The 27,970-nt window shown below is 52.9% G+C and overlaps 3 protein-coding genes across 4 annotated transcripts; all 3 read left to right on the forward strand.

Annotated features, from left to right (window-relative positions):
• Positions 1-127: 127 nt before the first annotated feature.
• Positions 128-8,265, forward strand: EIF3D (eukaryotic translation initiation factor 3 subunit D). 2 transcript variants are annotated; one of them, XM_075706259.1, is made up of 15 exons: positions 128-166; positions 560-693; positions 1,020-1,065; positions 1,465-1,601; positions 1,715-1,800; positions 2,298-2,370; positions 2,508-2,623; positions 2,862-2,994; positions 3,616-3,763; positions 4,008-4,138; positions 4,596-4,681; positions 4,910-5,039; positions 5,526-5,668; positions 6,665-6,945; positions 8,145-8,265. In XM_075706259.1, exons 2-15 carry the CDS (start codon positions 571-573, stop codon positions 8,156-8,158), a joined length of 1,647 nt encoding a protein of 548 aa, XP_075562374.1. In that variant the 5' UTR covers positions 128-166; positions 560-570; the 3' UTR covers positions 8,159-8,265. The 2 variants fall into 2 exon arrangements, with proteins under 2 accessions (XP_075562374.1, XP_075562380.1); XM_075706265.1 differs by having other exon boundaries at positions 2,511-2,623.
• Positions 8,266-9,312: 1,047 nt separating this feature from the next.
• FOXRED2 (FAD dependent oxidoreductase domain containing 2) lies at positions 9,313-17,000 on the forward strand. The gene is made up of 8 exons (XM_009481891.1): positions 9,313-9,836; positions 11,386-11,637; positions 12,153-12,422; positions 13,162-13,328; positions 13,987-14,152; positions 14,672-14,913; positions 15,803-15,973; positions 16,735-17,000. The coding sequence occupies exons 1-8, from the start codon at positions 9,313-9,315 to the stop codon at positions 16,998-17,000; spliced, it is 2,058 nt and encodes a 685-aa protein (XP_009480166.1).
• A 2,485-nt stretch (positions 17,001-19,485) lies between these two features.
• Positions 19,486-27,962, forward strand: TXN2 (thioredoxin 2). Its single transcript, XM_075721248.1, has 4 exons — positions 19,486-19,519; positions 20,229-20,428; positions 22,070-22,193; positions 27,204-27,962. The coding sequence occupies exons 2-4, from the start codon at positions 20,229-20,231 to the stop codon at positions 27,318-27,320; spliced, it is 441 nt and encodes a 146-aa protein (XP_075577363.1). The 5' UTR covers positions 19,486-19,519; the 3' UTR covers positions 27,321-27,962.
• The last annotated feature ends 8 nt before the right edge of the window (positions 27,963-27,970 follow it).

Here is a 27,970-nt window from a genome sequence, read left to right on the forward strand (position 1 = left end):
TTTTTTTTTTTAATTTTACGACAGCGGCGTTGTTGTCGCGCAGCGCTGACGCGGAAAGGGCGGGCCGGGGCTGCGCGCGGCCTCTTTCCTCGCCCGCCGCTGCCGCCGCCGCCTCATCCGCCGCCGCCTCATCCGCCGCCATCGGGGCCGCGCCGGGGCCGCGCAGGTGAGAGGGGCGGCGGGGCCACCGCGGGGCCGGCCCCGTGTCCTACCGGCACCCGCCCGCGGGCATCGGGACCCCCGGCCCCGCCCCGGCGCTGCCACCGGTTCCGGTAGGGGCCGGGTCCCCGCCCCTGCCCCCCGCACACGCAGTGGCAGCGGCGGCCGGGACTGCCCGCACCCCCTCAGCCCAGCCCGGCCGCTCCCCTGGGTGCGGGCCCGGCTGGCGGGGCTGGCCTGCCCGCCCTCCTCTCATGGTGGCACCGCGCCTGTGCCGGGGTCAAGGCCGCGGCCCCCGGTGCCCCGCCGTGCCTGTCACGGCGTGCGGCGGCGGCAGGGCTCACCGGGCGGCAGCTGAGGGTTTGGTTTTTGTTTTTTTTTTTTTTTCTTTCCTCTCTAGAAGTTTAAAAAATGGCGAAGTTTGTGACACCCGTGATCCAGGACAACCCCTCCGGCTGGGGCCCGTGTGCCGTGCCCGAGCAGTTCAGGGACATGCCCTACCAGCCTTTCAGTAAAGGAGACCGCCTGGGAAAGGTACCTCAGTCGTGCCACGGCACGGTGGGCTGCTGCTGAACCGGCCCCGAGTGCCTCTGGCATCCCGCCTCTGCATGCTGCCACCGGTTTTCCCTTCTTAGTACCGTGGCTGCTCTTCTGACACCGTTTGCAGTGCATCCTAACGCTTAGCACAGTTGTGAACGATTCGCAGGGCTGGCAAGCAGAGGTGGGAGTTGAAAGGATTAGCTCTGGAGCGTACAGCAGTATTTGCTTTTGCTGCTTGAAATCCTGCATATATAAAGTCAGAGGTCGGGGGAACTGTCAGGTTAATAGTCACTTACTTTACTGTTTATGCTTGTCCCTAGGTGGCCGATTGGACAGGAGCCACATATCAGGATAAAAGATACACAAGTACGTGTTGTCTGGTGGCTGCTCCTGTGGTTTATTTCCTACAGAGTCTTCTTCAAGTGTCATTCCTGCTTTCATGTCTCACACCCGCTCTGATGGTTACCTGTGCGCCTCAGCAAGAGAGGCTTCTTAAATTAGGAAGCGTGCCTCACCCTTGGGAGAGCTCCATGGGGCTCTCCCTGTCCTTAGGGCTTACTCCTGATTTTTGTACTGCCTCATGACTGGGGCTTCTCAGGGAGGCTTGGAGTGGGGAGGAAACACACTGGCATAAAGCAGGAGTCCCAATTTATGCATCGGACTTAGGTGAAAGCAGTTGGAGGGAATTTTGGGGGAGAAGGGGGCAAAGTGTTGGGTCTTTTTTTCCTAGGAGCTTGGTGTCAAGATGCTTTGTTTTATTTCCAGACAAGTACTCGTCGCAGTTTGGTGGCGGAAGTCAATATGCATATTTCCATGAGGAGGATGAGACTAGCTTCCAGCTGGTGGATACAGCACGAACACAGAAGACGGCGTACCAGAGGAACCGTATGCGATTTGCACAGGTAACGTGTGTTTTCACGAACAGGCTCAAAGGAGAGCTTCAGCAGCATGGAATTACTTTGGAACTAAAATGTTCTTTTTTTTTTTTTTTTTTTTCTGTCCTTCATTTTTGCAGAGGAACCTTCGGAGAGACAAGGACCGTCGGAACATGTTGCAGTTCAGCATGCAGACGCTGCCAAAGAGTGCCAAGCAGAAGGAGAGGTGAGGCTGCAGATATGAGCGTACCGTACTTGGGTTGGAGTGTGTGAACATACTCTTGATAAATTTGTTAAGTTACTGTAACAGAACCCACTAGAGCGAACAGTCAGCAAAGAAGAATTTCAGGAGATTTCAAGTCTGATGTTCTGCTGATGTCACCAGTAGTTATAAGCATGGGTTTCAAACAGCTATGGAAGAACTAAGAAGGATTTGTGCATCATGTTTAGAAAGTAAACAGGCCATTTTAGAGCAAAGCGTGCCCTTTCTGGAAACTGCGTTGCAGTCTTTGGAGATGAAAATGTTTAAAGAGCTGCTCAGAGTAAAGAACAGAGCTTTTAATGCCTTGAGCATCTTGATCAACAGACAGCTCAACAAATGTTTCAGTGGCTTGGTGCCTAAAAGCATTGCTCCTCTGGTAGTAATTTGGAAGTGTAGGAATGGTTGTGGCACGTAGGAACACAGAACTTCTCTTACAGGTTTTCTCATATTTGTCATTTTAGAGATCGTTTGCGCCTACAAAAGAAGTTTCAGAAGCAGTTTGGAGTGAGACAGAAATGGGATCAAAAATCACAGGTAAACTAGCAAGCTTTCTGCCCCGTGCATTGGTTTGGGTTCTCTGGCTGCGCTCACAGGGCAGCTCCTCTTGCACAAATCCTGATGTGCTGTGTCTCCGTTTCTCTTCTCTATCTGTCCTACCTCTGGCTGCACAGCAGAAGCCTCGTGACTCCTCTGTTGAAGTTCGCAGTGATTGGGAGGTGAAAGAAGAGATGGATTTTCCTCGGCTGATGAAGATGCGCTACCTGGAGGTGTCAGAGCCACAGGACATGTAAGTTCCTGAAGCAGCCGTGCACTTGCTTCCTGAACTGACGGGATTTTTGGAAAGCAGGAGGGCGAGGGTCTCCTGGCCTGGTCCCAGTGTTCTCACTGAGGTACCCAAAGCAGGGGGACGTAATGGAACGTCCAACAGGCCCCTCAGTCCCATGTGGTTTGTGTATCTGTAGTGGGGTGGTGTAGGTGGTGTTACCTGTAGTGGGGGTATCAAGATGGTCCTCTTACCTCTGCAGAGAGTGCTGTGGAGCCCTAGAGTACTACGACAAAGCCTTTGACCGCATTACAACAAGGAATGAGAAACTACTGAGGAGCATTAAGCGCATCTTCCATACCGTCACTACTACTGATGACCCAGTTATCCGAAAAGTATGTTTACTCGTTTGTAAAACCCAATAGTGTGTTTCTCGGTGCATGCTGTTGTTAGAGACCAGCTGTCACCGTCAGACCAGAGTTAAGGGCAGAAAAATTGCAGGTCCCTAAGCCTGCAAAGGAAAAGAAGCATTAGCTGGTGTCATTTTTTCTTAGGTCCTGGGCAGAGCTAGATGGATGCAAAACTAGGAATACTGGCCAAAGAAAAGCTGTAATTCTGGAAAGGCAAGCAGACTGGCACTTGATCTGTGCTGGGAAAGAAACTTTCATTTCAGAGACCTGGTTTTTGAGGTTTCAGCTTTTGGAGATGAAGAAGGCTCGGAGATTTCTTTCTCTGACCAGATCAGCCATAAGGAGCCATGTGTTTTCCCAACAGAATTCACGTTTTGTAGTGGGTTTCTTGCTTTTTCCTTGTTTGGGTGAAGGTGGGCCTGGATTGCTGGGCAGTACCTCACACTTTGTCTAGCAATTGCTGATGTACCTACCAGTCTAGCTTCCTCAGCGTGGGAGAGGTTAATGATCTGGTTTGCTAACACTTCTGCTCTTGGATGGGGAAGGGAAGGAGTGACGACTCTTGTTGCTGAAACACAGTTTTTTCTCTTCCTCCTGTATCCATAGCTGGCAAAGACCCAAGGGAATGTATTTGCCACAGATGCCATCCTGGCCACACTGATGAGCTGCACTCGCTCTGTCTATTCCTGGGACATCATTGTCCAGAGAGTTGGATCCAAGCTTTTCTTTGACAAGAGGGACAATTCCGATTTTGGTGAGGAAAAGGCCTTAAAGAAATTGCTGTTATGGTAGCTAGAGAGTCTAGTTTTCTTTATGGGGTTTTTTGAGTTTATTCTGTGTCTTGGTGTCCAGACTGAGACATCTGGAACAAGCTGATTACTGTGCTAGCTGTGGGGTAACTTCAATATTGATCTGCTTCAAAGTGGGGCTAGAGACTCACTGAAGCTGAAATAGTTACTCCCCTGAGCATAACCACTTGTGTCTGGTTTTATTCCCAGACCTCCTGACAGTGAGTGAAACAGCCAATGAACCACCACAGGAAGAGGGCAACTCCTTTAATTCTCCGCGCAACCTTGCCATGGAAGCTACCTACATCAATCACAACTTCTCCCAGCAGTGTCTGAGGATGGTAAGGTTGAGCAGCGCTGGGTAGTAGGGTCTGTGTGTCATCAAGGAGAGGCTTTGTTAAGGCTGCTTTAATACAGCACAGAAGCATTTTAATTGACAGAGGTATGTTACGCTGATGTGCTTTTGGTTTTGAAAGAGGTGGGATTACTTCTGGTGAGCAGTGTGATTTTGTTGCAGAAAGATTTTCACCTTTATTCCACAAAGAAGGAATCCCACTCCCACTGGTGAAGCAGACGGGCTTCCGAGTACACTTAGTGAAGCTGAAGTGCCAGTAGAAGTACTGCTTACAGTGAAGTGACTAATGTGAAGATGAGGCTTCTCGTCAGCTGTCTTAATATTTTAGCGTTTTTCTGTATAAGGGAAATTAGCTACTGTTGCTATAAGAGAATATTTATCCAGTAGGGGAGAGTTCCCTCTTTTTTTTTTCCCCTAACATGCCCTTCTGTTTTCTTCTGCAGGGAAAGGAGAAATACAAGTTTCCAAACCCAAACCCCTTTGTGGAGGACGACATGGATAAAAACGAAGTAGCCTCTGTTGCATACAGGTATGTTGATCTCTCTGTGATGCTCAGGTTTGGCAAGGGGGCAGGATGTCGGTGTGATACAGGGGCAAAATGAGTCAGGAGTATTATTGATAGAAGCTTTATCATGAGAGGGATTCCTGGATGTCCTCACAGTGAACAGATAGAGGAGGAGAGGATATTGTTGAGTGCTTGCATGGATCTGGAAGAGAACAAGGGTCCGAAATAACCAGCTGGATTGTTTGTTGGCAGATACCGAAGGTGGAAGCTGGGAGATGATATAGATCTCATTGTCCGCTGTGAACATGATGGTGTGATGACAGGAGCAAATGGAGAAGTGTCTTTCATCAACATCAAAACACTGAACGAGTGGGATTCCAGGGTGAGGAAGAACGAGATCCCAAAGCTAGCTCTAACTGCTTCACTGCTGCCTGACATGCCAGGTACAGCAGGCAAGATGAGACAAAGATCTGGCGGTGTCCTCGGGGTGGTTAAGTTCCACCAAAGGCCCATAACTTTGGTGGACAAGTAGTGCTGATGGGGTTCTCTCACAGATGTGAGGTGGCTGTTTTGAACCCTCTTGTCCCCAGGTGTTTGGCCCAGTAGCCAGTCTGTTCCCATGCTCCCCTCGTCAACGCTTCCCTAACAAACTTCCCTTTGTAACCAGTGCCACAGATGTTGGCCAATCCCCGCTGTTTGCTTTTCTCCCTTTCCAGTGCGGGGGCTTTCCCTCTAGGTTGCTCTTTGCATTCCCCCATGCGGTATCGTAAGGTAGACAGAAGAAACTTCCTTACGTGTTGTCAAGATGGCAGGAGAGAGGACTGCTGCTGGCTTGTTAGGTTGACCCTAGTTTTGATTCTCCTCTCAGTATTGCAATGGAGTAGACTGGCGCCAGAAGCTTGACTCTCAGAGAGGAGCTGTGATTGCCACAGAGCTGAAAAACAACAGCTACAAATTAGCCCGCTGGACATGTTGCGCACTGCTGGCTGGATCAGAATATCTTAAACTTGGGTAAGATGGGGTTTTCACACCAAACATCTTTCAGGTGTATTTTCCATGTTTTAACCCAGTATATGTCCAAGGGAACCATTTGTAGAATGAGTAATCATAAAATCACCCCATGGTTTGAGTGGCCATGAGGGGAAAGCTTGTGGCTTCCCCTTGGCATCCGGCTGATGTGCTGTGACTGACCTCGTGAGACCTCATGCACATGACGGGCAGGCGGCTTCTGCGGCTCTCGGCCTGTTTGCCGAGATTGCCAACAAGGGAAATAAATACGGTGACTGTGCTACCTGTGAGGAATTTGATTGAGATCCTCAGTGCCCCGTTAATGAGAAATTGGGTGGAGGGGAGGTATCGCCACAGCCCATTTCAGACTGTCAGCTTAAAATCAGTTGAGCCTGTGCCCCGCTATTGATGGCCTGGATGAGCTGCTTTGCGTGCTGGCTGCTTCCAGGCATCCAGTTTCCCAGGCATCCTGGTCAGTGCTTTTCCTGTGGTTTCTTTGCACAGCACCAGCACAGAGCTGGTGAGTCCCCTAGCTGGGACTCCCATGGGTAGCTTTCACAGCAGATGATATGGCTGATTATGTATAATATATATATAATTATATACAAAATATATTTTTTTTTTTTTTCTGTGGATAATGAACAAGACATTTGCTAACGTGGTCTGCGGATTCTGCAGTCCTAGGTTCCATCCTCAGGCTGATGCATTCACATCTGTTTAAGTCCAAACTCCCTGCTAATCATGCTGTTGCTTAATTTTTATCTGTGGGACTAACTCTTTTCTGTCTTTTGTACCCCCCATCTGATTTGGGGTAGTGGTACATTACTGGTTGACAGCCCGTAGCCGGGAGATCCTCTTAGCTTTCAGTGTTGGAGTTGGGATTTTTCAGCCCAGAAAACAAAACCAAACTGATCACAGTGCTCTTCTTGGTGTCATTGTTCTGCTGGTCGGGCTTAATCTCCTGATACCCCCCTGGTTTCTTCTTGCCCTGTCCCCCAGGTACGTATCCCGTTACCACGTGAAGGACTCTGCCCGCCACGTGATCCTGGGCACGCAGCAGTTCAAGCCAAATGAGTTTGCCAGCCAGATCAACCTGAGCATAGAGAACGCCTGGGGCATCCTGCGATGCGTCATCGACATCTGCATGAAGCTGGATGAGGGGAAGTATCTCATCCTCAAAGACCCCAACAAGCAGGTGATCCGGATCTACAGCTTGCCTGATGGCACCTTCAGCTCTGATGAAGATGAGGAGGATGAGGAGGAAGAAGAGGAAGAAGAAGGTTTGTAGCATACTGGGTGATTTATGCTTTTAAGTGATCCACTGGTCTGGATGAAGAGGGGTGACCTATGATGATCTTAGAGATCCTTTCCAATCTTAATGATTCCTAGTTTTCACTTTCATTAAAAATAACACAGCCACCAAGCCAGGAAACACAAAATTGCTACTCTACCCTTAATTGGTTTAGTGGTGGACTTGGTAATGTTACGTTAACGGTTGGACTGGATGATCTTAATGGTCTTTTCCAACCTAAACGATTCTATGATAAAGGGGGGTCACTAGTGAGTGTAAGTGACAAGGGAGGAGTGAGGCTGGAGAATGCGTGGTCCCAAGGATGGTGCTCAGCGGTGGAAAAGGTGCATGTGAGTGGCATTTGGAGCACGCAGCTGGAAGCGAAAAGAGCCAAGAGTTGGAAATGCAGATCCTCTGTATGGATATTAAGTGAGGACTGATTCTAGCCGGGGTGGGGGAGAGGACCTGTGTCCACAGCACCAAGTGTGAAAGTGGAGCTTGCCAAGGAGCCCTTCTTTCGGCGGCACCAGGATCTGGGGGGGGGTGGGTGCCGATTTCTGTTGGTACTGGGATATTTTTTTTTTTTTACTACAGTTTTAGAAATGGGAGTGATTTTAAGATGACACATTTAAAATGCCTGGTTACCCGACCTGATTGAGATAGCTCAGTGAAGGCTTTTACAAAGTGAACGCTGAAGTTGAGCAAGCGCCAGTGGGTCAGTCTGGGAGTTCCGGAGGGTTGGTAGTGCCGCAGTGACAACTGCTGTCTTCGCTTGGCTGCCTAAAACCATCTGTGGTCCCTGACGTGCGATCTGCGTGAGCTCCATCGACAACGGGAAGCCATTTGACCTGGAGCTCTCGCTTCCGCCATGCGAAAAATATGTTAACAGCTTTTGGGGGGGGGGGGGGGGTGTAAACTTAGCCTAGGCTGCTCTGGTTTTTGTTATGGAAATTTTAGGTCGCTGCGTAACTTGCTCGGGAGTGTGAAGCGTGTAACTGCAAATGCTGTGGGGGTGGTGTGGGCTGATGGACAGGTGGGTAGGGGATGGGGATGGAGCACCAGGCTTGGTTTTTAATTCTTCTTTGTGGCATTTCCTTGACAGAGAGGGTTGATGTGGGGGGAGGTTGTGTGGTTTTCTTTCCCTGGCTGTGTTTGCTTCATCACTGTTTCTCTTCTCTTCTCTTCCAGAGGAAGAGAGCTGAGCCCTGCCGGCGGAGGGGCGGAGGGTGGCTGCCCCTCCCTGCCTGCCTCTTCTGCAAAGAAACGATGAGGGGGGAGAAAGCCCAATAAAGTTACTTTTGTTCAGTGACTGTGCCGTGTGTGCCTGCCTGCGGGAACCCTGCCGGCACCGGGGAGGGGGCGGTGGGGGCGGTGGGGGCGCTGAGGCGCTGGAGCCGCTGTGAAATAAGTCACGGCTCCCTTCCCGGCTCTTCTTCCCCTTCCCGGCTCTTCTTCCCCTTCCCGGCTCTTCTTCCCCTTCCCGGCTCTTCTTCCCCTTCCCGGCTTCTCCGCTTCTTCTTCGTTCCCCACGCGCCTGCCCCTTTAAGCGTCGCTCCCCGCCCCCCCCCGGGCACGTGGTACGCGCGCGGCGCCGCCCTCACGTGACGCGGGGCGGTGGCGCGGCGCGGCGCGCGCACCGCCCCTCACCCACCCCCCTCCCCCCGCGGCGGGGCGGCGGCGCTGCCCCACCCCCTCCCCTCCCTTCCCCCCCCCCCCCACCACCCCCGGCGCGTGCGGGAGGAGCGGCGCGGCGCGAGCTCTATGGTGCAGGTGCGGCCGTTGGGGGGACGGGTCCGGCCGGCTCGCGGCGAGCCCGCGCGTCACGTGCGGCGCCTCGCGGGTGGCGGCCACGCCCCGCACGCCATTGGGCGGGGGGGGGGGGGGGGGCAGCGGGGCCGAGACCGGTCCCTATTGGCGGGGGAGCGAGGGCAGCGCGGGGCTCCCCATCTCCTGTTGGCCGACGGGCTTGCGCCTCCCTTTCCCATTGGCTGTTGGGGAGCTGAGGCACTGCGGGGGCCTGCGGCCCTTGGCCCACAGGTGCTGCCCCGCCTTGCCACCTGCTGGCCCCATCCTGTCTGCTATTGGCTGGGGCAGGGGGCCCTGTGTGCCCATTGGCTGGAAGACCTGGGACCCCTTTTGCTATTGGCTGGCAGGGAGTGGGGCCCCGCCCCAAACTCCCATCCCGGCTCCGGGCCCTGAGGGTAGTGGTGGCATCATGGTGGCTGGGCCTGGGCAGGCAGGGAGTGGCCAGGCTGGGGTCTCTTGTGGGGAGGCCTCCACCCCCTGGAGCCGCTCATCCCCTGGGTGACACCTCCCCGGTCCTCTCCCCTGCAGGGGCAGCTGTCCTGGCCCGGCCATGGCCCCGGCGGTCTGTGGGACGCTCCTGGGGCTGGCCTTGTACACCAGCAGCCTGTATGCGGCAACCGGCGCTGCTTTCCTCTACCACGACTACTGTGTCATCGGGGCTGGCCCCTCAGGATTGCAGGTAGCCTATTTCCTCCAGCAAGCCGGCCGGGACTACGTTGTCTTCGAGCGGAGCCATGCTCCCGGCAGCTTCTTCGCCCTCTACCCTCGCCACCGCAAGCTCATCAGCATCAACAAACAGTACACGGGCAAATCCAACAGCGAGTTCAACCTCCGCCACGACTGGAACTCACTCCTCAGCCACGACAACCGGCTGCTTTTCCGACGCTACTCTCGTGACTTCTTCCCCAATGCTGACGCGATGGTGCGTTACCTGGAGGACTTTGCTTCCCTGCTGAAGCTGCGGGTTCAGTACAACACGGCCATTGTCCATGTGACGCTGGAGAGGGATGGGCAGGCCTGGAACGGCCACTACTTCCTCCTGACTGACCAGGACAGGCAGAACTACAAGTGCAGGTAATGGGCAAAACCGGGGCTAGCCACACTGCTCTCCACAGGCATCTTCAAAGTCAGAAAAGCATAGAATAAATTAGGTTGGAAGAAACCTATGAAGGTCATTTCATCCAAGCCCCCTGCTCAAAGCAGGGCCAGCAACGTCAGGCTGCTCAGAGCCTTACCTAGTTGAGGTTATCACAGGAGAAAATGTGTCACAGGGATCAGTGGGGTGGGTGGGTGGAATAACTGCTTTTGGGAAGGCATTGCCTTTCGCAGCAATGTTACGCCTCGGACAGCTGAGGAGCTGGCAGGGCAGACGCAAACTGGCTGCAATTGCCATCGCTGCAGTTTCCATGCTTGATATGTAAGCTTGAAATCACTTTTATCACTAGATAATTGTTCTCTGTGAAAATAACCCCTCAGTCGTACTTGTAGCCACTGCTGCCTTTATTACAAACTTGGCTGAGTCAGTGCAGTCACACCTGACCTCCAGTAACCTACATGTGCTTAGAAGAACCAATGTTTAAAAGTATGTCCCAGGCAACTGAAGCCCTGGGTTAGTACAGAGCCAGCAGGAAAGAACCAGAGAAAAGTGGGGCTGTTGCAGTAGAGGGACTGTGAGGGATAACTCTCAAGGCTGCTGGTCCCCAAATTCCCCTTCCCCTTGTTATACTCATGCCTGTGTATCTCATACTGCCACTGAGCTACATTCCTAAAAACCCTCTAGAAGTTACTCATGTGAACATATGGAGTGTATTTCTCACCTCTCCTGAGAACCTCAGCTCTACGACAGCAGGTCGCGCTGGCTGTCACTTGGAGGTGCGCTGGCTGGCAAGCTTGGAGGGGACAGAAGGCAATCCCAGACACCCACGCACCACGAGCGAGTTGCTCTCGGGAGCTGCGTGAGCAAGGCTGGGATGGCAGACAGTGCTGCTAACCTCGGCTGCCTGGTGTTTCTGTCTAAGTCACAAAAATTTTCCTAAGATTCAAGTAAACGTTCTTATGGAGAGATATAAAAAGATTACTGTACTTCTAGTGTTAACAATTAGCGATGTTGCTAACGTTTTTATGACTAGGAGTTACATTTTAAAATATTGAAACCATTTTCTATCCCTCTTAAAAATGACTTTTGTTCTGCTGTACTAAAAGGCAACACAAATTTTAAATCAAAGTAATTTTTTATAGTTGACCTGTGAAACTTTAGTCTTTATATATATTGTCAGTGAGTACATGTGAGTAGTACTTGCACATTCATGTACAACAGAGGGAGACGTATATGTACAGCACCTGCACTGACTTTTGCTATTTATATCGACAGTCCTAGTCACTGTCTTTGGCCTGAGGATAGGGAAGAGAGGAGCAGGTCATTAGGTGAAGCTGGGGAGAGCTTTCTCTTGAAAACGTGATCTCTGCAGCTGATCCAGAGCAGCCGGAGGAGACACGTCACAGCCATTTTCCACAGCGGGAGGAGGGAGGAGAGATGAGATGGAGTGATGGCCCCATTCCTGTAATTCCTGCATTGCCATTCCTGTAATTCCTGCATTGCCTAGTGCTATCCCTGTTTTTGCAGCTCTTTGTTGGTCGCCACTGGGACGTGGGTGCCCAATGTGGTCAACTTCCCTGGCTCAGAATATGTTGAGGGTTACGAGACTGTGTCCATCAACCCAGAGGATTTTGCTGGCCAAACCGTGTTGATCTTGGGCCGAGGGAACTCAGCCTTTGAGACGGCAGAGAACATTCTGGGCGTCACAAATTTCATCCACATGGTGAGCCGGTCCCGCGTGCGCCTCTCATGGGCCACCCACTACGTCGGGGATCTGAGGTAGGAAACTGCTCCTCTTCCTCTTCCTAAATGTAGCCAAAGTACAAACAAGGAGAATCACTTCTTGCCCAGGCAACGAACTGGACTGGCACAGGAGGTGCTGTGGTCCTGGGGGTCACAGAGGAAACATGAGGCCTTCTATCTTTAGGTCCTTGGTTTAAAACAGTCCAGGTTACAGTTGCTGAACACAAGAGCTTGATGCGAGCTCTTCAGGGTCTGTGTGAAGTAGGAAAATGTCCCCTTGGAAACTGTGTCATTAAAAAGTGCTGGCTCCTAAGTTGTTCCCTTGCTTGCAATCACGGAGGAGAGCTGAGGTTGACTACATCCTGCAAGGGCAGCGAGGCTGTGTTACCTGTGCTGTTCCTGTGAGCCCTGAGGCTCTGGGGATAACCTTTGCACTGAAGGGGAGTGCAAGATGCCTGGTAATGATGTCCCATTTTCAGCAGCTGAGACAGAACCGTGGATCCCACCTATCCTCCCTTCTTTTAGCCCTTCTTACATTTTCTTTTTCGTAGAGCAATTAACAACGGCCTGCTGGACACCTACCAGCTGAAATCTCTGGATGGGCTTCTGGAGGGTGACCTGGAAGATCTGGCTATTGTCAAGGACAAGAAAGGGAAGCTGCACATCACGCTCAGGTTCTACCTGGATAACAGGAACACCAGTGCAGGCATCGATTCCATCACCCTCCCGCAGGACGAACTGGATAATTTTGCCACCCGCGCACCTTACGACCGCGTCATCCGCTGCCTGGGCTGGAAATTTGACTTCTCTATCTACAACAGGTGAGGAAGAACCAGGATTTATAGTGACGCAGGTAGTTAGAGTGAGAGACTATGAAGGGCCTGACTAGGGAGGAAAGGGAAGGGCAAGTCATCTCCTGGCAGCATTGGGCAGACCTCCACATGCTCTGAGCTACTTGATGCTGCACAGTCCTTTATTTACCCCACAGCTATGGCCGTGTCCCAGTGGGAATGTGTGTACCACTGCCCTCTGATCAACAGGCTACAGGGCTGAGCAAATGGCAGTGTTGGGACCTGGGTGACACAGAAAAAACTTGTGCCTTTAGAACTCAACATCCTGACCTGCCAGATCACATGGAGAAGGCTAGCAATGTTTTGTGGCTTGGGTTTGGTTTTTTTTGAATGAGGATGGTACAGGTACAGATCGCCACAGAAAGGTTTTGTCTGCCTTTTTTCCTTCACTCCACCTTGGTTTGTCTCCTCATACATCCTGCAGCTGAAAATTATACTGCTAACTTCACTGTCTTCCAAAATTCACTGTCAGTGGCTCAGGCTGGAATTTGATCTTGTCCAGAGCTACCTTGAGATGAGCACCCTTGTCTTCTGGAAAATCCTTGTGGACTTTTTATGCTCTTGGGAAAGTAGTAAATCCCACTGAAGGCAGTGGGGGCATGAAGCAGTGTCTTGCAGTGGCTGCAATCTAATGTGTGCCTTATCAGAAACACTTTGTTTTTCCACCCCTGCCCTTCCTGACAGCCTGCTCTTCTCTTTTGCCCATCAGCTCCCTTAGAATGATGCCAGGAAAAGGGAATAAAAAGAAGTATCCTCAGATCAAACCTAGTTACGAGTCCAGGGGCACTCGGGGGCTCTTTGTTCTCGGCACTGCTAGCCATTCTGTTGACTTCAGGAAATCTGCTGGGGGCTTTATCCATGGATTCCGGTATACAAGTGAGTACTGGGGTGTACGGAAAGGGCAGAGGTGGGAGTTTTTCCCCCCTCCAAAGAAACAATTCATAGCTTACTGCTGGAAAGAGATCACCCTTAGTCTTGTGCTGGCAGCAAGAAAAACAAAACACAGCCGAGCTGCAGCTGCATCATCTGAAGTGGAGGAGAAGTGACTCGGGGTCATATCTGAAGTTTTTGGTTGTCTCTCTTTGTTTTGTCTTGTGTCTCTCTTGCCCATTGTCTCTTATTTATGTAACACAATAGATTTCTGCCCGCCAGATGCTCTGCCTCGTGACAGGCTGTGGGTGAGAGGTCTGTGCTGTGGAGTTAAAACCCAGTGGCTTTGGGCAGTAGAGAGGATTTCTGTCCTTATGTGTGTGTGCCCGTCCTTATCATTAAAGGACTGCTCAGAAGTAATGAAATATCCCCGAGGACCCCCCACCCCCTCACCAACCATTTAGCATCACATCAGTTTTCAGAGGGCATCTCCACTGCAGTTGCCAGCAATTGGGGTGGGAGATCCTGAGCACGGATGAGCTGTAAAGCTTATTTATTGTGTCCTGCCAGTATCTGTGTGTGCCGCAGCAGAGCGATCGGATTTCTTTAAAAGCGTAAGCTTGGATTTTTAAATAAGCTGTCTTTGTTTCTCTCAATGTCTTAGCTCGTGCAGTCCACCGCCTATTGGAAAACCGTCACCATGGTGTCCCCTGGCCATCCACGGTCCACCCTATTACACAGCTGACCAATTCCATCATCAAGCGGGTGAACGAGGCCTCGGGCCTCTACCAGATGTTCAGTGTCCTGGCTGACATCATACTGCTGAGAGAGTGAGTGAGTGAGTAATTATTCCCAGCACTGCACTCCATCATTTCATTCCTTTTTCTTTACCATTGCTTACCATGATGCTGCCACGCAAATTTCTCTGTGGCTGCCTAAGGACATTACCATCACATAGGCAGCCACCTCAAAACCTGTACCACTGCCATGACTGGTGCTGCTGTGCCCAATTCTGCCAACTACTTCTCTTTCTTAAGGGGATGAAATGGTCCAGACCTCCCCTCTAGGCTCAGAGGTGTAGTACCCTTTTACTGTGCCCAGGGAAAAGCTTTCCTTGAGCAGTGCTCATGTAGAGAGGAATCCCATCATCTGGGAAAATAACGGAGTTTTGTAACAGTATCTGCAGCCTTCATAAGCTGTGCATCAAGTCCAGCCCAGATCTATAAGGACCAAAGTAATGACTATCTGACGGCTCTTTGGCCTTAGCCTTGACCAGCTGAAGGGGGTGTTGGATCCCAGCTGGCTTTTCTCTGGTGGAAAAGTCTGATGGTTGTGGTTGCAATTCACAGGAATGCCACAGCATTTGAATACCTGGAAGAATACCCGGCTGGAGTCTTGGCCGAGCTGGAAATGCAGACGGGGAGAAAGGCTCCCAATGGGCTGTTTGTCATCATCATGGAGTATGGGAGGAATTTCTCTGGGGCTGACAAGGATGTCTTCTACTACAACCGAGCCGTGGGAGAGGCACAGCACGCCTGGCAGTCCAACTTTTTGCACCCTGTTATTTACTATTACAAACGCCTCCCAACAGGTAAGCTTTCCTGCCTCTCCCTGCTAATTATCTGATACGAGCAAAACGGAGAGGGATGAAGATACTTCAGAGCCAAAGAAGGGGGGGGGTACCTGAAGGCATTGCACACCCTTCTCCATTTCCTTCACGTCCATCCTCTGGGACACCTGCCACCACTGCGTGAGCTGAAGAAAAAGCTGGGAGTTGACAAGAAGTTTCCATCGCTCAGACTGACACAAGGTGTAGGGTGGGGGAGTTGTACCAGAGACCTCACATTGGAGAATAGGAACAAACAGGTGCGCTGGGAAATGCCCCATTCCAAAAAAAGAGGAACGTTGCTTTCCTTTGGCTGGCACCCTGCATGTATTTTGCAGAGTCCCAGCAGATGCGGCTGGGCTGTTCAGTGTTACTGCCAAAAGAAAGCTGCTCTCTCTGGCCGGCCCAGGACTGAGAGGTCACGCAGTGATAGAGGCAGCCAAAGGCAAAGGTTTGAAGATGAGTGTTCTATCCAGCAAACAAAGACACTCAGAATAGATTTTTTGGGGAAATGAGCGTACTGAATCTTCATCTCCAGCAACCTAGGGTCAGGGTCCAGCCTGCCTCGCATGGAAAGAAGTGTGATGGGTAGCAGCATTAAAGCTTGAACGCAGCTCAGCCCGTCTGGCAGTCCCTGCCCAGGGGGAATGGGAATGAAATGACAGGAAGTACTGCGGGCAGGGACAAGGGGCAGCTGTGCAGTGGCAGGGCTGTTGAGGACAGAGCTAGCAGAGGGGATTGCAAATGAAAGTAAGGTAGGGATTAAAAAGGTCAGGACAAAAGCTGGAACAGCTGTCATAGCTGCTTTCCACTCCCCAAGCTCTCTTTAATGCCATTTTGATTCTGACAGATTCCCTTAACGGTCTCTTGGCAGAGCGTGAGATGAGACTTCGGCCCCCAGATTGGCCTCTCCCCCGCCCAGATGCCATCCATCACATTGTGGAGGACTTTCTGACAGACTGGACGGCCCCGAACGCTCACATCCTGCCACTGAGGCGATTTTTGGAGAACTGCCTCAGCACCGACCTGCGCAATTTCTTTGCAGGTAATTTGAGCACAGGGTCAAGGTGGCAGGAGGAGGATGAGGGATGTGAGGGACACGCAACAGGAGCGATCTCTTCTGCAAATAGCTGTGATCTCCCTGTGGTGAGCTGGTGGTCTCACTGTCAGACACACCTCTTTGATGCACTCCCCAGATGGTAAAAAGTGCCGGTGCTGTGTGTATGTTCCCAAATAGCCTTTGCTCTTGCTCAGCACCAGAGACTGCCCCAGGCACACACGGATTTAGGGAAAGGTGTATGAGGTTTGGTTCAATCCCTTTTCTACCTGCAGCTTTCCTTCTTCCTCCATTATCCGAGCGTTCCTTTGTGCCATTGGGTACCAGATCTCTTTTCAGGTACTGATGATGGGATTGCTTTTCCATGGGAAATGGGAGTGCTGGGATGTAAGAGCTGGAGAGCCTCTGCTGCCTCCCTTCCTGGTCTGAAGACTGGTCTGTGACCCTCCTGCAGGAACCCCATGTGCCGCACAGAGGGAAGCAATCCTGTGGTATGAAGAAGATGACAGAGGGCTGCAAACTCAAATCCAGCTCCTTTTCCTCTCGGAGTGCAGACTGGAGATCCCACCCCGCATCTCCTCAGCTCTGCAGAATTGAGTCGATTACTCTGCTGCCACCCAGGGCAGGGTGCTGGGTGGGAAACTCCAGTCATCTTCCCTCATCCTCTCTGCCTTTTGTTCTGCATGAGTCCTCAAGAGTTTACGGGAGTTATTCTCTGCTGTGTCTGATTTTTGATCTTTTCTCCACAGAGTCCTGTTTCCTGTTTGCCTTCACCCGTCAGAAACTGCCTCCCTTCTGTCAGCAGGGGTATGTGAGAATGCAAGGGCTAGTGGGGAACGAGAGGCTCTGGCGCCACGCGGTAGAAGCTGGCCTGCTGGAGGATTATACTCTTGCAGACTTTTTGGGTGACAGATCCCCTGACAGCCGCGAAGGGTCACAGGATCAGCTGCTGAGAGATCACACGATACCGGTTCATCCGCTGCAGCATCTTGTTAATGCTAAGGATGAGCTTTAACCTTTCTCGCTGCACACTGAAACCCATAGGTGCTGTTGTGACAATACTGTAACAGAGATCCACAGCAGGATTCTGCCCTTTCCCGTGCACCTCTTCCATCCCCATGCCTTCCACCGATCATGAGTTGCCAAAGACCTGCTCAGATCTTGCTGTTACAAAGAGGACCAACGTGCTCTGAAGGATAAGTGAGGGGCCAAAATCCAGTGATGCTGAGGCTCCCGTGTTGGCCTTGCAGAGTTCAGAGTTGCCTGAAGATGGTGTTTATCTCGCAGGCCAGTATCTGCAGCAACATCCAGGGGTCAAAGAAGAGAGAGTGCAGGAACACCTGGGTAACTTCAAATGTCACGTCCCTCTTCTGAGATGACGTGCTTGCACCCTGCGGCAGCCCGATGCAGGCTCTCTGGTCCCTGGATGCCGTACGCTGTGTACGTGTGACAATTTGTTTGTGCACCCAATCCTGAAGCAGTACTCCAGGCAACTTCATGGTATTTTTCCTGCATTTGAGTTAGGGCGGTTGTGTAGCTTGAGTGGAGAGGGGTGGTCTTTTTTTAGTTACCGTAGAGGTGAGATAATTTGTCATTTCCCGGAGAGCACTACAAGAGACCCTTCCCTCCACAGAGGACGAGTAGCTTGCCTGGAATGCCTGGGACACAGAGACTTACACTGAGTTCAGCTCTGCTGTCCTCATGTTTTTCTTCTCCCACAGCCTGAAAGGTTAGCCCCTGTCTTTTATAAAGCATGACCAATATTTCTCCTGTTTGCACTATGTCCCATCAAGAACGTTTTGGGTGGACTTTGATGTTGTTAAAATGCTTGTCTTCCATTTCTTTTATTCCCCTGCAGTTACCTTGAGATCTTACTGGCACTGGCTGGGAGGCTGCACTTTATTGGTCCTTCTGTCAGCCACCTGCACTTGTCTGTCATCTCCCTGTGGGCTCCTTCCCCAGCCCTGGAGTTGCAGAGCAAGAGCAGTTTTGAGCTCCACCTTAATGCTGTCCCTATGATTTTTAGGAAATAGAGGAGGGGTGAGGGGGAATGGGCTTTTACCTCCACACATGTTTTCCGACCCCTTAGCATCTAGAAGCATATACCCCACTGCACTTGGGCTTCCTGATACCCCCAGACTGGGGGGGCTGCACCTCCAGGTACCTAAAACTCTCCCAGTCCTTCAGTTTCAGCTGCTGTTTCTGTAAAGCCCCAATTCCTACCCCGCCTCTGCTTCCTGCTTGGAGAGGCTGGGGAGCAGAAGAGGTGGAGGAGATGACAAATGAGTTCTTGCTCCTCTTTGGGAATACTGGGCTATGCTAGTGGTGCTGCTGCTGGGAGATCTTACATGTTCCCATGCAACTGGAAAGGGGAAGCAGTCACCTTCTCAGCTGGCATTGATCAGCATCCTTCCGTGGGCTTTACATCCCGCTGCCCCAGCTCCAAGGCTGGTCCGGGAATGCCTCTTGTGGCCTGTAGTTGTCTGGGTGGTGCCGCTACTTGCTACAGCCTTGGCACCGGGGGCTTTTTGTTTGGGGGTTGTCCAGGGGAAGGTAAGGGCCTGTGACTGAATCGGGATGCCTGGCTGTCGCTAAGAGCCTGTTGGTTCATTCCCTGTGCGCGCCGACACCGAGTGCCGCCCTGCTGTAGGTGCACGCGGGCACCTTCTCCAGGTGTTTCCTCTTCCATCCTCGCGTTCTGCAGGCTCTATGTTTGCAGCGTAGGTGTCACCTTAAAGCGCAATTGCCCTTAGAAAAGCAACAATCTAAAAAAAAAAAGGCGCCTGCTGGCTCTTCCAGCCAGCTCCGCACCTGTCTCCCAGGGTTGGATCCGGCGACTTAAACCCCGGAGGTTTTGCTGCTGCTCACTGCCAGTGGATCCCGGGGATCGGGGATCCGAGTCCCGACCCTTCGGGCCAGCCTCGCTCCTGCTGGGCCCGGTGCCGTCGGAGCTGGCGGGGGGAGGCAGCGCCGGCTCCCAGTTACAGGCGCCGCGGGGGAGCGCTACGCCACGCTGGTTTGCAGTCACGCGTGGGAGCAGGCTCGCCGCTTGGTCCCGGCGCCCTGCCGCGTTGTCCGTCCTGCGGAAGGGAGTCCATCGCCGGGCGGGGGGCTGCGGGGCTGCGCCCTTCCAGGGAGGGCGGCAGGGGCCGCGGAACGGAGCCCCGGGGGCCGGCCCCGAGATGGCGGGAGCCGCCGGAGCCCCGGGGCGGGGCTCGGAGCGGGGCGGGGCCCGCGCCACTCCCCGGGCGGCGCTGGCGGCGCCCATTGGAAGGCGCCCGCCGCCAATCAGCACGCAGGGCTCGCCTCGCGTGACACAGCCCGCCGGCCCCCTTACAGGGCGTGGGGAAGGGGTTTGAAGGACGGCCATGGCGGCCAGTCAGAGACGGGCGCTCGAGGCGGCGGCCAATCGGCTGGGGGGGTGGCCGTTCCCTTGTTCGCAGCCTTCCTGCGGCGGCGGCCAGTCAGCGCGCGGGTAGGCGGGGCAATAAGCGGAAGTTTGGCCGGGTGTGGGTCACCTCCGGGTCTGGGAAGGTGTGGGGTGGGGGCTGCGGTTCCGGGGTCCGGTGGCGGGCGGGGACCTGTCCTGTGGCGCCGGGGGAAGGGGGCCATCCTGGCTAGGGTGTCCTGCCCTCTGGGGCTGGAGCGGGGAGCCGGGCCCCCGTGGCCGGGGGGGTTCCTGCTGCCCTCTGGGGCTGGAGGAGCAGTGGGGCCCCGTGGCTTGGGGGGGAGGGTCCTTCCTCACCGGGTTGGGGGGCTGAGGGGGGCACCCCATGGCTGGGGGGCCCTGTCCTACCGACGGGAGCTGCTGGGGCCCTCTGGCTGAAGGAGCCGTGCCCCGTGGTGTCAGGGGAATGGGGATCCCCTGGCTGGGGGCCCTGCCCCATGGGTGGGAAGGAACAGGCCGGGGGGGAGGGCCCTGCTCTGTAGGGCTGGGGGAAACGGGGACCCTGTGCCTGGGGCGGGGGGGCCTGCTCCATAGAAATGGGGAGAAAGCTGGGGTCTGTAGCTGGGGGCTCCATGGCAAGTGGGACCCCAGGGCTGTGGGGCTGGAGCTGCAGTGGGGTGGCAGGGGCTGGGCATAGGTGCAGTAAGCACTCCCGTGTGATGTTCCATATATTTCTATCTAGGGCACCGCTTAGCTTGGGGACTGCCCTGCTGTGGGGACTCTGAGCAGGGCACTGCTGCAGTGGGACCAGCCGTGGGGTGCACCTGTCCCACATACCTCCTCCTCTCCCCACAGATGGCCCAGAGGCTGGTGCTCCGGCGGCTGCTGTCCCTCACCCCCAGGACTCTGCCCCCACAGGGCCCCCTGGCACCCCATGGCAGGGCCTTCGGCACCTCAGCAGGCTGCAGGAGCACCTTCAATGTGCAGGATGGCAGTGACTTTCAGGACCGGGTGGTGAACAACCCCAAACCCGTTGTGGTGGACTTCCACGCGCAGTAAGTTCCCCCCACGGCTCTTGCGCCCCTCTCTGCCATCACACTGCAGGTGTGTCCCTGCTGCGTTCCTGACACGGTGGCACTCTGGATGCACCAGGGATGTGAGTGTCCCCAAGGGCTTCCCAAGCTGTGGAGCTGCTGACTGCCCTGCCAGATGTCTGGTGTTAAAAGGTGCTTCTGCCCCTATGGCACAATCCATAGAGGTTTCACTCGTCAGGTTGCACTGCTGTAGGTGTAGCTACACCCTGCAGGAGGGTAAAACGCAAGTGCCAGGAAGGCGTCCCCTGGGGCGGCATAGCTGCACCTTCCAAGTGCTTGGGTGTCACCCTGGCCCCGGTGTTACATCATCCTGGAAAAGACACCTCAAGAAAAAGCTCTGGTATCTCCCTTTTTTAGCTTCGTGGATTAAATGTCCTCTTAAAAGCACTAAATGACATTAACAGCCATGAAACAACACTGCACTTGGTATACCCCTGCAGCATCGTGTTGTGTCTTTCCAGTTTTCTTACACTGTGTGCTCTTGAGGCAGGGCTCTTGACAGCAAATGCCTTTATGTATTAATAATGGCCATGTGATACCAACGGCAGCATTTGTCATTAGTAAAAATGTTGTCATCCTCTTGCCAGTGAAAATATTCCTAGATGTTATCTGCTGGATTAATGATACTGATTATCTTTGTTTTCTCATGTATTTTCATAGTCCCGCAGTGCTGTCATGTCAGCCTGTAGTGGCTGATTCTGGGCAAACAGAATATGAGACAGCCTGAAAACTTCTGCTCTAAATAGACCAAACTGACAAATCAAAATGAACGTTAATTGGGATCATGCAGGGAGGAGAGGACAAATAACTGAAAGTCTGAAACCTGATATGGAGGGAGGCTGAGGAGGAACATAGTTTATCAGAGCTTCAGTTTTAAAAGAAAAGGGCACTTAGGGCTTTAACTCATGTTTTCCTTGAACTAAGTAAGTTCATCTATCCTAACTGGTGCAGTTAGAGGTTGCAGGGGGTGTTTTCTGTGTACACGGCCTCAAAAAGTCTGCTGTTGCAAATCTGGGTTTGGAATAGGTGGTCTCTCTTTGAACAGATGTGATGCTGCCATGAGTTTTGCAGCTAAAGGGGAATTTCTGTAAACCCTGCAATGAGTGCAGAGGGGAAGTCTATGGTGTGGTGATTGGCATAAACTGATTTGAGTGTGGGCTGCAACCCCCGTACCCGGCAGCGACACTCACTCTAGGGCAGCTTTGTGGTCAGCAGGGTCACAGCTCTGCACGTATGCAGCAGCGAGGATGCAAAGCAGGGTAGGGATGAACAGCCGAGAAGAGGGGGCAGGAGGACCACCGAGGCTGGCAGAGCAGACTGTGGTGTGATTGAAATGACATCAAAAGCACCACGAATACTGAATGGTGACCTCTTCTTCCACTCAGCCCCCACCACACACACACACACAGATTAAAAACCCTTTGACAGCTCCTTTGAGAGAAACATTTTTCTAAACTGTGGTTCAGGAATGGTGTTTCCAGGCTGGCTCTTGAATGGGTTGGTGATGGTGGTAAAGGCACTGGCATACCAGGAAGCCTTCCATGTCAGCGGCTGCTGCTGCACTTGCCTCCTCTAATGTCCCATCTTCTCTTTCTCCATCAGGTGGTGTGGCCCCTGCAAGATCCTAGGCCCCAGGTTAGAGAAGATGGTGGCCAAGCAGGAGGGGAAGGTGCTGATGGCCAAAGTGGACATTGACGATCACACAGACCTTGCTATTGAGTACGAGGTAGGAGCTGGAAGAGCACGGACTTTCTTTTGCTGGCAGTGCAAAGAAGGTCCCTCCCTGGCAAGAGGTGCCTGCATGGCAGCAGCATTGGTGGGGAGGGGAAGCCCAATGCTTACAGGTTCCTGATCCCTCAGGTCACTCGTTAGTAGGTGGATTTTGCTGCTTGGCTCTCCTCCAGCTCTGCTGCTCGTGCTCAGCATCCCCACCTCTAATTCTGCAGAAAGGTGTCTTCCAAGCCTTGCAGGCATCTATCAATGTAAATGCTTGCCTGGCCTCAAGGAACCTGCAGCATACACAGCGTTTTACTGCGTGCATGGGCTGCTCAGGTGCAGGGCAGGAACATGAAGTAACAAGCCTCAGTCTGCTTTGCTCTTGAACATGGTTCTTCATGCAGCCAGCCCGTCCTCTCTTTCCTTTCCTTGTTCAAGATTTCTTGCTGGGTGATAATGTCCCATCCTTAAGCCACAGCACAATGAGACACCATGGGTTTTGTTTGGACAGGTAGAAGCCAGGTCGGAGAACACAAGCTACAGGAGCAAGCGTCCCGCTCTTGACAAGCGTGGACCCTGGTGCTTACACTCGTGTTTTACACACCTGTTGGGTGTGTTCCGTGTGCTGCCTTGCTCCCAAGAAGGAGCAGAGTGACTGGAGAAGGCCACAGCCTTGGTTTACATGACTTATTTTTTCCCCTGTGTCAGTGATTAGGTAGTTTAAGAAACACAAAAAGTCCTCTGATGACTGTGCTCGCCTCTGTTGTCTCTCCTTGTAAACAACTCGGTCTACAGTGTCAGGGCATCCTGCTGCTGTGTTTTACAGGGAAGAAGGTGCTTAATTTTCACTCACGTATCACACAGATGGAGCTGCTCCCTCTCTGCAGATGAAGTCCTGCTCCCAGGGCAGAAGCTAGCACAGGAAGCTCCGCAAGTTGCTCAGCAAAGTGTGAACCATCTCCTGAGCAAGCTGTCATTTTGTGGAACCCGGAGGAGATGCTCTGTGCTGTTCGCACACCCTGCCGTGCCGGAAGGAGCAGGAAGTGGAAACAGCTTGTTCCCTCCCACTCTTTCCCAAGGAGATCGTTCTGCCTGTGCTGTGGTGGCATGTCCACCCAGCTGGCGCCCACAAATGTGACTTGCAGCTTCCACAAGCTGAGCATGAGAGCCTCCGGAGCCTGTGGTGCTCTCCTCGTCGGTGGTGGGCTCGCAGATACGCCCCAGGCCAAGGAGGATGGCTGCTGGCTCTTGAGCAGGGCTGCATGTTGCAAGCCCGAAGGCTGCGTAGCTTGAGGGTGCTGGTGAGAAGAAGTTGAAGAGGGTGAGGTTGTTTCTGTGGTGGTCAGAAAGCGCATAAACCCTAATAGATGCAGGCAAGGCTCTGGTAGCACCCACCCTAAGGAGGAGAGAATAGAGATTATTAGCTTAACTCTTGTATTGTTCCAAGCCTTCCAGTAGGTCAAATTAGCTGGGATTACAGGCGGATAATCTCAGATGACTGGAAAGTGGCAAACGGAGTGTGTGCATGTGAAGAAAGGTCTTTAAAAAGAGGTTGAAGGTGCCCGAGTTGTGCAGGTTTGATGACACGCTGCGTGTGCTCTCCCACCGGACGGTGAGCGAGCAGCTGCACAGCCTGCTGCGTACACGCATTTGTCTGCAGGGTCTGCCTGTCTTGCAGCCCTGGTGGCATAGGTGCAGGCAGGATTGAGGATGCAGGCAAGGGCTGGCTTCCAGCAATTCATTCTGGAACCTTATATGCAAACATGATGAAGTTTTTGTTTTGCAGGATGGCCTGGGGATCATCGCTGCATTCTCCGCCCTCGGAGTGATGTGTGTACCTTGTTTTAACCATTATTACCATGGCTAAAACCCCATCCCTAGGCAGTGTCTGTGAGTAGGATAGTTGTAAACGGGTAGGGGTAAAGGAGAAATTTTTGCTTTGATCTCCATAGTTTCGGGCGTCCTTTTCAAGGCAGAAGTTTGGTTCCTGTGCTGAGCACGTGCTTGGTTTTGCTTTGTCTTCTGGGAAGTTGCCACTTAAGAAGATGTGAGCGTAAGGGCTGATGAGAAGACACCAAGTCGAGATCAAAGAGGGACCAAAGGTAGTGTTTGGGAGAGATCAGGAAAACCAAAGGTGGTATTTGGGAGGGATCAGTTGTTTTAAAGCCATTCCATTTGGGATCAGATGTCTGCAGGCTGAGAAAGTTTTTGTTTCAGGGGTTTTCAGCATCCATACCACCCCCACAACTCCTCCACTAGTTGCCAGGAAGTCTCCTTCCATGCATGTTTATTCTCCTGCCCACGCATTCAGGCCCCAGCTTGCCGCCCGATTGCACAATGTCCTCTTCAGCAGCCTCATTGGCGCGGGGCGGGGAGGCAGGGCGAGGGGGAGAGACCCCCTGGAAGAGCTGAGGAATGCTGGCACATTCCTTTACGCAAGCTGCCGTCTGCACTTGGCTCCCAGCCGTCCTGGCTTAGCATGAAGCGGGGACGCATTTCCTGCGACTAGAAACGTCCCCAGCACCCTTCCCCATCCGGTTATGCCCAGCACAAAAGTTTTTTCTCTGGGGATTCCTCCTTTTATCTAACACCTTTCATCTCTGATTGTGGCCTTTCTCCACTGCTCCAGCCTGCTCCTGACCTCTTGCCCTGAGAGCAGAAAGGGAGAAGGAATACTTTTGTTTAATCTGCCGTCTCCTAAAATTCTTTAGATTCATCTCTTGCCTTGGCCCGTTGCCCGCGCGTGTGGCCACTGGGAAGGGGCAGCCCCTTCTCCGGCCGCTACGGGTGGGCAGCTCGAGAGAGCTGCTGGGTACAGGGATAGTCGTTCATCAGCAGAGCTCAGTCCCGTGTTACACCTCATTCTGAAGCCTGGGTGAAATCCTTCCCCCGCTCCATTGTGTGGCATCGGAGCTTGTCTAAAAGTTTCAGATGGGAGAGAATTCCCTCGGTGCGGGTGCTGCCAGGAATAGCCTGGATGGCCGTGTTTGTTTATTTATCTGTGTGGTCAGTGCTGATCAAAAGCAGCCTGACTTTTTCTCTAGAAATGCTCTTGAGGGAGGAGGGGAGTTTGTTTAGGTTCAGTGCAGATGAGACCCAAAAAAAAGAAGGGGCAGGGGAAAGGGGGGAAAAAAAAGGCTTACTTTGCATTCTAGGCATTCTAGAAATTTAGAAATTCCCATGACACTTGCTTCTCAAGCAGCAAAACAAAGTACATGCTCCGTTAATGGGCTGCCCTTGCTGCATCTAGCAGGAAGGAAGCTGTCCAAAGTGTTGTGTTTTCTGGCCGGAGGCAAGTTGCTGAGTGCCCCCAGTTCTCACCCAGCTCTGCAGCGCCAGCCCAGACCTGCCACCCGTTCTCCAGGTTTGCTCACCAGCACGAAAAGGGGAAGAGATGGAGGGATTGAGGCTGCGTGAAGCTCGTGGGTGCGCTGGCCAGCATGCAGAGCCCTGTAACTCCGTGTTAGCTGCTTCTCTATAGTGCTTCAAAGAATCGCCCGTTCCTCACCCAGGCCTGATGCTTGCTGTTGCTGCTTGGGCACGCTGTTTTTTTGGATGGACCTGGGGCAGCTCTGCTCGTTATTAACGCATTTTGCAAACCAGAGAGAGGCTCAGTGGAGCTTTGGCCTTCTCCGGGAGGGAGAGAGCAGTTGAGTGTAGTGCTAGTACCGTCCTTTCTCACCCCTAAAATAGCAAGGGAGCATGCTGGCAGCACCATCGCCAGTGCTGGGGCCCGAGCCCTCCAGATCCGCTCCCGCCAGTCACTAGGAGGAGCTGAAGATCGTGCGTTGCAGCAGCCCTGGCCCTCCCGTCCCTTCAGATGAGGCTGCACAAGCCCTGGAGGACAGACTGCGGGAAGCCACGCTGGACTGGCCGGCCGGGACCGGGTGGGAAGGGAAGCACAAAATGTCCCTTTCATCTCAGGCTCCCGATGGGAGAAAAGCCAGCTCTCTGGCGGGTTTCCCGAGGGAAGATTTGCAGATCCTTGCTGGCAGCGGGGCTGGCAGCGCACGCGGGAAGGCCCTACAGGCTGGTGGGGAGGCAGCAGGCGAGATAAGGACAGGACGTGTTTCTGGGGCAGCAGGGGGGGGGAGGCTTTGCAGAGATAAGGGCTCCGAAGCTGTGGGGTCAGAAACATGACCAGATCTCTCTGCTGCTGCAGCTCTCCAAGCTCTGGTTGCTCCTTCTCTCAGTCGTGTCCCCAGGGTCTCTTCTGTCACTGATCAGCCGGCAAGTTTCTGGGGAGTGTTGTCATTTCCACTGCTGTTCTTTTGGATAATTCCCAGAAAACTTTGTTCTGGGCTAAAAAAGCAGCGCCCAGAGCAGCTCAGCTGCCTGCTGGCTCTGGTCAGGGGGACTTTTTCACTTCTTACCTAATCATCAGGGATCTGCAGTGCACAGCCACTGGTGTGTGCCCAGCTCAGCCACTGAAAACAGGAGCAGAAAAGGAAAGATGGGTCAGAGGGGGTTGTCATTACTGTGGTAGGACAGAGCAGGAAATCTGCCTGTGCGGTGATGGGTGGGGGGCCCTCCTCCAGCCCCAGTCCTGTCTGGAGAACACAGGTCCGGTCTGATACCACCCTGGCCATAAAATGTCCAAAGGTTGTCATGTCTGAGAGGTGTCCTGGTAAAAAACTGGGTTTGTTTGCTTATGATAGGACAAAAGGAAAGAGAAGAGGAATTTGTACTAGAGAGGGAGGGAAAGCTTTGCCTTCTTGTTTTTATATTAGTTTTGGGTTTGTCTTTAAAATTTAGGGTCTTATTTAAGGCTGGGCAGCTTTTCGAGTTTGACTTAAGCAGTGTGATGTAAGTCAGTGCAGAGATGAGGCCACAAGGAGAGGAGGATCATGGAGCTCAGCTGGCCTGTGTTTTGCGAGCGGGCATGTTACCCTTAAGCAGTGTATGCTCAGCTCCCTTGTAGCCGTGTCTTCTTCTGCAGAGCTCCGTTTGGGGCCCGGGTGCAGCTGGGCTCCCCCACAGCCTCTGCTCACCTGTGTCTCCCTGTTTCTGTTGCCCCCAGGTGTCAGCAGTGCCAACTGTGCTGGCTATGAAGAACGGAGACGTTGTGGATAAGTTTGTGGGGGTAAAGGACGAGGATCAGCTGGAGGCATTCCTCAAGAAACTCATCGGAGCCTGAAGTAAAAGGGTGGCTGTACCTCTGACTCTGGACACATCCACGTTGTGCATTCTTTGCCTGGGAGAGCTGAGGGGCATGTGAACTGCCTGCCTTTCTTTGGGGGGGGGGTTCTTCTGGTTTGGGGTTTTTAGGAGATGGACAGTGTTGTAACCCTTCCCTCCCACTCCCCCTTCTCTCGAGCAGCAGTAGTTGTAAAGGGCGCTGAGGAGCGGGGCTGCTTATTCTCAAAATGGGGAATGTGGCTGGAATTACGAGCCTGTGTTTATCAGCAAAGAGCTGACGTGCGGAGCTGCTGCTGCTGAGTTAAGAGGAGGAATGTTTTTCTCTTTGCCTAGCATCTGATAGCCCAGAGCAGAGGGCAGCTGCTCCCTGCAAGATGTGGGTACATACCTGCCCTGGGTGGGTTTGTTTAAAGCTGAGAATGCCTCTGCCTTGTCTGTGAAACCTGTCTCTTTGTCCCTCTGTCCTTGTGTTGCTGGGACAGGTACAACTCCTCCACAAATCCATGGACTCCCATCATAATTTTATAAGAGAAAATAGAGAGAAGTATTTTATGGATCTCCTTTTGTAGGTCTGCAATAAAGAGAACTTTATCGGTCACTTCTGTCTAGCTGGAGAATAAAACTTCATTCTCAGAAATCACAGGGAAG

This window comes from Pelecanus crispus, chromosome 1 (genome assembly GCF_030463565.1).
Source record: "Pelecanus crispus isolate bPelCri1 chromosome 1, bPelCri1.pri, whole genome shotgun sequence".
Taxonomy (NCBI): domain Eukaryota; kingdom Metazoa; phylum Chordata; class Aves; order Pelecaniformes; family Pelecanidae; genus Pelecanus; species Pelecanus crispus.

Coding starts and splice junctions, on each gene's coding strand:
- EIF3D (XM_075706259.1), top strand. CDS start 571: ATGGCGAAGTTTGTGACACCCGTGATCCAGGACAACCCCTCCGGCTGG. Junction 2,371..2,507: donor AATGGGATCAAAAATCACAG/GTAAACTAGCAA, acceptor CTGGCTGCACAG/CAGAAGCCTCGTGACTCCTC. Junction 2,624..2,861: donor GTGTCAGAGCCACAGGACAT/GTAAGTTCCTGA, acceptor TTACCTCTGCAG/AGAGTGCTGTGGAGCCCTAG.
- FOXRED2 (XM_009481891.1), top strand. CDS start 9,313: ATGGCCCCGGCGGTCTGTGGGACGCTCCTGGGGCTGGCCTTGTACACC. Junction 11,638..12,152: donor CACTACGTCGGGGATCTGAG/GTAGGAAACTGC, acceptor TCTTTTTCGTAG/AGCAATTAACAACGGCCTGC. Junction 14,914..15,802: donor TTACAAACGCCTCCCAACAG/GTAAGCTTTCCT, acceptor GTCTCTTGGCAG/AGCGTGAGATGAGACTTCGG.
- TXN2 (XM_075721248.1), top strand. CDS start 20,229: ATGGCCCAGAGGCTGGTGCTCCGGCGGCTGCTGTCCCTCACCCCCAGG. Junction 20,429..22,069: donor GTGGTGGACTTCCACGCGCA/GTAAGTTCCCCC, acceptor TTTCTCCATCAG/GTGGTGTGGCCCCTGCAAGA. Junction 22,194..27,203: donor ACCTTGCTATTGAGTACGAG/GTAGGAGCTGGA, acceptor TGTTGCCCCCAG/GTGTCAGCAGTGCCAACTGT.